Below are 8809 nucleotides of genomic sequence, written 5' to 3'. Positions count from 1 at the left end.
ATTCATTACACTCTGCTAATACCTCCCCCAGATGGCTGAGGCCTACCCAGAGGTTTCCAAGGGCGCCCAGGATTGCACAGCCCTTCTCCGCCCCCTTTGCTGGGCCAAGTCCCTCCAACTGCAACCCTGTGGCTTCTGAGGCCTGTGGCTATGACACTGTCAATTCCCCAAAAGCCTCCTGAGGTGAGAAGACCCTATCCCCAAATCCAAGACTCAGAGACAGCTTCTTGGCAAGAGAAGTTATTGGAAAACTGGAGAATAAGTTTGTCTCTTTGGTCCCCCATAGTCCCATTTAAGGAGGACCTACCCTCTCTCCCCCAAGGATAGTGTCCTCCTGGTCTTAGTACTGCAGCTCTCTCCAGATTGAAAGGGGCCACATTCTCCACCCCCTTCAGCAGCCTGCCTTTCTCCACAAGTCACCTTTGGCCAGGATTACGGCAACATCCAGTCTCCCTGCTTCCTCTCTGACTGCCTTTCAGTCCAACCCCCACCAGCAGCCAGAATTTTTTTCTTTCTTTCTTTTTTTTTAAAGACAAAGTCTCACTCTGTCACCTAGGCTGGAGAACAGTGGCATGATCACATGATCGCTGCAGCCTCAAACTCCCGGGCTGAAGTAATCCTCTGACCTCAGCATTCAGTGTAGCTTGGCCTACAGGTACATGACACCATGCCTAGCTAATTTTTAAAAATGAAATTTCTTTTGTAGACATGGGAGTCTCACTATGTTGCCCAAGCTGGTCTCAGACTCCTGACATCAAGCAGTCCCCCTGCCTTGGCCTCCCAAAGTACTGGGATTACAGGCATGAGCCACCACATCTGGCCCAGAATATTATTCTAAAACACAATCAGATCATTTCATTCCTATTTACAGTTTACAGCCAAGCCCCTAGGCATAGCATTTATAACTATAACTGGATCCTGATCAGGAGAGCTGCTATTTAGATTTTCTCCTCCTGACCAGTTCCTCAGGAGAGATGCAGGACTCATAACTAACAATCAGTAAGGGCCATGTCCTAGGAGGCTAACTCAGCCAACTGATGGGTCACCATACCTATAGCCAACACATGTGGATGCCTGCGGACCCCTGTGCTGTCAGAGAAATAACTTTCTCCAAGAATTAGAAGACTACAGGTCATTTGTTAATTTCACTCTTGGCAACCTTCAGGGAGAAGCTGACTCACAGGATCTGAGAAAAGGGACTGTCTTTTTAACAGAATCCAAGATCAGGACCAGGACAGAGGAAGATCAAATAAATCACACATCAGAGTTGGAAGCAGAGGCTAAGGCGGAAGTTAGATTTATTATCCAAACTTAAAATGAAATGCAGTGATTAAGGGAGGCAAGGCTTGGGTGTGCGTCATTCTCATTGTGGCTTTCAGACAGCTGTGGAAGACAAGGTGGAGGTGGTGGCCTGGGGGGCTGAGGTGCTGTTGAACTCGGGCAAGTCTCAGGCAAGTTACTCCTGCTCCTAGGCCTGCTTCCCATGGGACACTGGTAACAAAGATGCTTTGTAAGTTGCTGAGGGCAGCACAGGAGTGGGGTTTTCAAGATCACTGAATCATGGCCAGCACCCTGGGCATCAGCTTCTGCTTTGTAGTAGGATCTGCAGGTGGAAAGTCCTTGGCCTTCAGAATGACCTCATGGGCCTCGCGGAAAAGGTCCTTCCCTACTGCTGCCTCCACGCGCTGCCGCCATGCAGCCAGCTTGGGTCGCCCTTCGAAGACTTGGCAGCCAGCACCCACAGGCTGTGGGAAGAAGGGTATGGAATAGGAATGAATGGGTAAGGTCAAGGACAGGCAGCATCTGCCCGATTTGTAGACCACAGAGTTCCAGAAAGGGTTTCCACACACAAGCACATTACCAGAGTTGGGGGAGGATGGGTGCAGCATAAGCAGGAATCAGCAACCAGTCAGGGCCCCTTGTCCAGCAGGCCCACCTGTCCACAGCACTTACGTGCATCAGCTCTGTGATGGCTACCAGATCAGCCAGGGAGATGTGAGGTCCAGTGAGGAAGGCCTTGTTTTGAAGGAACTTGTCCTCAAGCAACTGCAGAGTAACATCCAGCTCTGCCAGGGTGGCTGCCAGCATCTGAGGAGATACTGGCTCACCCATGAAAACAGGAAACATCACCTAGGGGGTGGGCAGGCAAAGTGGGGAGTTGGGGGAGAAGGGAGTTAGTTTTGATTTACATTTCCCTAATTATTAGTGATGCTGAGCATCTTTCCATGTGCTTCTTGGACAAAAATGATAATATTCTGAATATAATGGGTTAAGAACTTTTCTTTTTTTGAGTTGGGGTCTCACTTTGTCACCCAGGATGGAGTGCAGTGGCATAATCATGGCTCACTCCAGCCTCAGCCTCCTGGACTCAGGCAATTGTTCCACTTCAGCCTCCTGGTAGTTGGGACTACAGGGATGCATGACCACACTTTGCTAATTTTTAAATTTTGCTTTATTGTAGAGACAAGTTCTCGCTATGTTGCCCAGGCTGGTCTCCAACTCCTAGGCTCAAGCAATCCTCTTGCCTCGGCCTCTCAAAGTGTTGAGATTACAAGGATGAGCCATGGTGCCCAGCCTCTTTTTATTTTTTAACTATGTCTACTAGAAAGTTTAAAATTACATACGTGGCTCACTTTAAACTTCTATTGGACAGCATTTGACAAACTGAACTAAATTCCAGAGAGTCATGAGGCCTTCCTAGATAAGCCACTTTCATTCCAATTTCACTTGGGCCCAAGCTGGCATGGAGAAAGACTGCCACAGGGGCTTTTCTGACTAAGCAGCAGTGTGGGGACTGGGGGCAGGGACTCAAAGCAGAGAGACTTTAGAGGCACAGTGGTAACTGGGATTAGATTCTAAAGCCCTGCTGGAGTGAGCTAGCAACCTGATCCCACGTTCAAGATATTTGAAAGCAGAGATAAACTGAAACTAACCAAAGCCACAACTCAGCCCACCTCTTGATTAGCTAGAAGAGAATAGCCTCACATCCTGGCTGTCTGACAAAGGAAAGTGCAAGCCCTTTCTTGGGGGTATTTATAACATAATTTAATCTCGACTCTTCTTTTGTATGTACTGGCTGGCACATAATAATAAATTATGAGGCATGCAAAGAAGCAGGAAAATGTGACCCATAATCAAGAGGGGAAAAAAAACAATTAATAGAAACAGACCCATAGAGAGGACCCAGGTATTGAAACTAGCTGACAAAAACTTTTAGGTAACAGTGGTAAATATGTTAAATAACTTAGAAGAAAAGATAGATTCAATGGATGAACAGATGGTGAATTTCAGCAGAGAAATGGAAACTCTAAAAAACTAAGTGGGACTGGGCATGTTGGCTCATAACTGCAATCTCAACACTCTGAGAAGCCAAGGCAAAAGGGTTGCTTAAGCCCAGGAGTTCGAGATCAGCCTGAACAATATAGTGAGACCCCATCTCTATAAAAAGAAAAAATGAGTCGGGCATGGTGATACATGCCTGTACTCCCAGCACTTTGGGAAGCTGAAGCAGGAGGATGGCTTGAGCCCAGGAGTTCAAGGCTACAGTGAACTATGATCACTGTACTCCAGCCTGGACAACACAGGGAGACCCTGTCTCTAAAAAGCACCAAAAAACAGACAAACAACAAAAACCAAATGGAATTTCTAGGACTGAAAAATACATATCTCAGACAAAGAACGTATTAAATGAACTCAACGACAACCTGGCACAACAGAGGAAAGAATCAATGAAGTCAAAGACAGGTCAGGAGAAACTATCTATCCAAACTGAAAAGTAGAATGAATGGTGCCTGAGCATCTTTGGGGTGATGCCCTCACTCCTACCCTCATCCCTCTGGCCTCACCTTATGCCACAGGGTCCGGAGGCAGTTTCTCCGCAAAGCTGTGTGCTGCCATGCCAGATACTCATCCACAAGGGCTCGGGCCTGCAGGTCCTGAGGGTACCAGTAGTCAGGGACCTTATATTTGCGCGTCAGGTAGAGCAGGATGGCCACACTGTGGGTGGCAGGGGGACATAGGTGAGGGAATGGCACTGCACTAGGGACTTCATACACAGTAGCTTCTTTAATCTTCCTGACAATCTGCCAAGGTTTTAGCATTATTTTCCAGACAAGGAAACCAGCCTTAGAAAGGCAAAGAGTCTTGTCCCAGGGCATGCAACCCTTAAAGGCAGAGCTGAGAGTCTTTCTGAGGTTAATACTCAAACTTGTTCTACCATCAGGCAAAATCCCACAGCCGAGTGTCCCACAAAGTGTCCAGAGACAGTTTACAGTCAGAGGACCAGGAAGAGCTTCCCAGAGGAGATGGCATCAAAGTTGAGCCCTAAGGAAGTTCAGTTCTCTCCAGTTTGCATCCACTGTCCTCCTCTAACATTTCAGACCAGCTTCCAATGGTCTGATACTTCAAAGACATTCTTGTTATCCCTTTGTTCTTTATGTTATCTTTTCTACTATGAATCAGTTCCTATCTAAAGCAGCTGAAGTAGTTTGGCTCCCTAAAGCATCACCCAGGAAACACTAGGGGGAGCTACAAGAGCCTGGAACAATGGAACAGAGAAGGCCCCTGGTGCTCTCCTCCAGTTCTGGGTTATGAGGGCCGCCATGGTGTTGGGACAGGGACAGACCTGGAAGGACACTGAGGATGTGTCAATCTGGAGCTATAGGAAAGCTTTCAGGAACTTGGGAGACTCCAAGGGTTGGGCACCCCAGTCAAAAGGGTGGAAATCTCTGTATTTGCCATGGCCCACATGGGCTGCATGTGTCCCAGTTTAGTGACTTAATTGTCCATGCAGGGTGCTCTGAGCTCCTTTTGCTCCCAGCTCATTGTTTACACCACCTCTGAGGAGGGTCCCTATGAACCACAGAGCTCCCAAGGGTGAGAGTGGTGACAGATAAATGCAGGGATTGTACTCTGTACCCCAGGCACTCAACACTGAGGCGACATGAGGACTCAGGACATCCAGGACACCAGGAGGGAAAAATGGGGCTGGCAGAATGTCAGAGGAAGTCATCAGAGGTATATCCATCCCAGGACGTCAGAGATCTAAATCACAGGCTCCAAGTTTTCCTTGTCATGGGATGGGTGACTCAGGTGACAAAAGGGGCAGAAAAGGTTCAGCCTTCCCTGAAGAGGTTTCAGCTACTTGGGACCTGCTGTGATGTAAAACATCTACCTGTCTCCCACAGGGGAGACCTACCAAGGGAAGCCACAGCCCAGACATGGAGCCACCAGGCAGCCCAGATGCCATTGAGCCATCTCCACACAAGCTTGCCCAGAAGACTACCCAATGGCAGGTAGAGCCACCAGCCTCCCCTGCCCTGCCTCAGGGGTACTCTCACCAGCAACCACACTGGTAGGAAAGTATGGCAGTTGCTTGCTTTTCCAGCCATCTGAGTAAACCAGAAGAGCAGGCATGCAGGGACTGGGGTTCCAGGCCCAGCTCTCTGTGGGATGTGGGGCAGAGAGGCCCTTTGCCTCTGAGGACTTGAATTTTCTTGTCTGACAAATAGAGAGTTAGGGCAGATGGTTTCAGTAAGGCCTGGCCACAGACCCTGGGTCCCAGTTACCTCTCAGTCAAGGTGAAGTCCCCGTCCCTCAAGGCCGGCACTTTCTTCAGGGGGTTCACCTGGGCAAAGGCATCACTGAGGTGCTGGCCTGGGGAGAGTCCAGCATAGTGGATGGTAGGAGGAGAAGACTGAGCCCGCTGTGGCCTGTGCCCACTCCCTGCAGTGCCCAGGTCCCAGTTTCATGACCCTCCTTCCCACTGGTCTGCCATCCCTAATGGCACAAGCTCGGGGGAGGATGGGAAAGTTGCTCTGCCAGCTGGTGCAAAATAGACCTCAACACTCCTTGCCAAGGACCCATGGGCACAACGTCCTCCCATAGCCTGACCCTCTGCAACAGAGCTCACTGTACAGGGTGTAATGCCCAGGTCTTTCATGTATCCCACCTACCTCATCTCCACCATTGCCAGCTTCATGAATTTACACTCTGAGTGTCTAAAGCAGCAGGGGCAGGTCACCTAGAAGGAGCTCTGACTTTCTATGGTGCCCCTCCTCCCATGGATTCTAAGACAAGATCACCAAACAGAGAACTTCTACCGGTTCTCCTATGTCCCCTGCTCACCCTATTCTGACCACTGGGGACAAATACCTGGCACTGCCTTTAGGCTCTGCTGAAGCTGGGACAGTCACATTTCTTGCTCTACCCTGAAAGGTGCAGTCCAGTGCCCCCTGGGATTCTGGCCTCTGCTTGAGTTTGTCTGAGTGGTTTTCTGCTGCAGATGCAGCTAACAAGAAGCTTCTAAGGGCACTTAGGTCTCATTACTGCCCTGCACCATAGTCCTCAGTAGCTCTCCATTACCCCCAGGTTGGATAGAAGTTCTTTAAAGGCAAGTACAATAACCTTAACCCTCCAACCTTAACCATACCCTCTACCTTCTCTTTACCCTCCCTTCACGAGGAACACCCTCCCCTCTTTACTGGTGAAACATGCCTCTCTCTGCACCATTACATATGTATATTTTTTGAGTTGACTGTCTTACTCTGTCACCCAGGCTGGTGTGCAGTGGCACGATCATGGCTCACTGCAGCCTTGACGTCCTGGGCTCAGAGGATCCCTCCAACTCAGCCTTCTGAGTAGCTGTGACTACAGGTGCATGTCACCATGCCCAGCTAATTTTTTATATTTTTTTGTAGAGATAAAGTCTCAGTATGTTGCCTAGGATGGTCTCAAATTCCTGGGCTCAAGCAATCCTTCTGCCTTGGCCTCCCAAATTGCTGAGATTACAAGCATGAGCTACTGTACCTGGTCTACACCACTATATTTGACAACCAGCTTGATGTCCCCTAGTCCCCCATACCCTCTCCCCTGACCCACACTGCAGAGAGTAGTCCGTGTGCAGGACAAGTGGGCGGTGCCCAGAAGAGTCTAGATGGAGATGAAGTTTCAGGTGGAGGAACAGACCAGTGCAAAGTCTCAAAGACAGGTGAGGGCCAGTCGTGGTAGAGGGATTGCTGAGTGAAGGCTTAGCCAAGTAGAATCGCCCTGCTTGCCTACCCCAGCAATACCTGGGTTCTGCTTCTCACTTGCTCCTAATACCTTGTCCCCACCATACCTGGGCCTGCCAGCTGTGTCTTCAAATGCCTTGGAAGCCTGCCAGAGAAATAAATAAGGGTGCAGGGCTCATCAAGGCCCAGGTGTCCCCCTCTTGCTCCCAGCATACCCCCTGAGGCTGCCTCCTTCCCCAGCAGGAACAAGAGAGACAGAGGATGGTGAGTAGAGGTAAACAGGATAAGCAGATGGAGGAAGGAGCAAAGGGGGACTGTAGTGCAGACAGGGCCAGTGCAGAGGGCAGGGCTGGAGAGTCAGGTCCTGGGGCAATGCCTCATCTGCTTGCTGTTGCAGAATCTCCACAGGAGCTACAAAGGAGGGAACTGATGCTGTCCCAGTAGTCCCTGTATGTGGCTTGACCCCCAACCTTCCACCTATCCCTAGGCTTCATCTTTTAAAAAAAATTTTTTTTAAGGCTGAGTCTCACTGTGTTGCTCAGGTTAGTGTGTAGTGGCTATCCACAGGTGCCATCATAGCTCACTGCAGCCCCAAACTCTTGGGCTCAAGCGATCCTCCCTCCTCAGCCTCCCAAGTAGCTGGGACCACAGGTCTGCGCCATCATGCCTGGTCCACCAGTTTCTGCTCCCCAGATCTCTCCTATCTTCATGATCCCTGCCTTTATTTGGCCTCAGGGGAGCCCTGTTGTCTCTTTCGTGGGATTGAGCAGAGTTTGGGGACTCCAGAACCTTGGATCTCCCTGGTGGCTCACCCTTCTCATCCCATCTCCAAACCAGATTAGCCAAATGGAAGGCCCCAGGAAATATAGTGGTGTGGACCAGGCACGGTGGCTCACCCTTGTAATCTCAGCAATTTGTGAGGCCAAGCCAGAAGGTTTGCTTGAGCTCAGGAGTTTGAGACCATCCTATGCAACATAGTGAGACTTCATCTCTACAAAAACTTTTTTTAAAGCCGGGCTTGGTGGCTCAGCCTGTAATCCCACGCCTTTGGGAGGCTGAGGTGAGTGGATTGCCTGAGCCCGCGGGTTCGAGACCCGCCTGGGCAACTTGGTGAGACCTCATCTCTACAATAAATCAAAAATGAGCCGGGCGTGGTAGCGCACGCCTGTAATTCCGGCTACTCGGAAGACTGAGGTGGAAGGATCGCTGGAGCCCAGTGGGTCGAAGCTGCAGTGGCCGGCAGCGGCCACTGCACTCCAGTCTGGGCGACAGAGTAAGACTCCAACTCAAAAACAAACAAACAAACAAACAAAATCAGAACTGTAAGTAGGATTTGTCAATGTTTTTCTGAATATATTAAGACCACATTTTTTTTATATTTTAGTTTGTTAATGTAGTGAATCAAATGTATTGCAACAGTGATTTAATATGCTATAAAAGTCTTATGTTCAGGGATTCATAATATTTTTCAGCTCTTCCTATGGTATAAATGAAGCAAAAACTTGATTATTCACAAGTCAACCTACAAAAGTTGGTAAAACTCTCAGCAGAGTCTCATAAACTAAGGGGGAAACAGTGATATTGAATGATGAATAGTTATACTCAAATTGTAATCTGAACCCTCAGTTTATTCAGAAAACTTCAGAACTTGGCTTTAAAATAGAGAATAATAGGAAAATGAGAAATGTAGCAAAAACAAAACCCACATATTTAAAATATGAAAAAATAATAAAGGCAATAGTTACCTTTTTCCCATCTCTGGATAATTTGTCAGAGCCCCAGGGAGGAGCTATTAGGAT

General features: G+C 48.8%; 1 protein-coding gene across 7 annotated transcripts in view; it reads right to left on the bottom strand.

The window, feature by feature from the left end:
• Nucleotides 1-1263: 1263 nt before the first annotated feature.
• Nucleotides 1264-8809, bottom strand: part of LOC103271335 (glutathione S-transferase theta-1) — a 7813-nt gene continuing 267 nt past the window's right edge. The window contains exons 2-5 of one of the 7 annotated variants that reach the window (XM_008068806.2): nt 5568-5655; nt 3846-3996; nt 1954-2130; nt 1264-1745 (exon numbers count right to left, since the gene is read on the bottom strand). In XM_008068806.2, the coding sequence (XP_008066997.1) occupies nt 1551-1745; nt 1954-2130; nt 3846-3996; nt 5568-5655 (611 nt within the window). In that variant the 3' untranslated portion in view covers nt 1264-1550. Of the gene's footprint in view, nt 1746-1953; nt 2131-3845; nt 3997-5567; nt 5656-8173; nt 8176-8809 lie in introns of all 7 variants that reach the window. The other 6 variants (XM_021717944.1, XM_021717943.1, XM_021717946.1 and 3 more) reach the window with 6 other exon arrangements.

This window comes from Carlito syrichta, unplaced genomic scaffold (assembly GCF_000164805.1).
Source record: "Carlito syrichta isolate Samal-C Ts95f unplaced genomic scaffold, Tarsius_syrichta-2.0.1 Scaffold311553, whole genome shotgun sequence".
NCBI lineage: Eukaryota > Metazoa > Chordata > Mammalia > Primates > Tarsiidae > Carlito > Carlito syrichta.
Note: the sequence above shows the minus strand (reverse complement) of the source record. Positions and strands in the feature narration are given on the sequence as shown.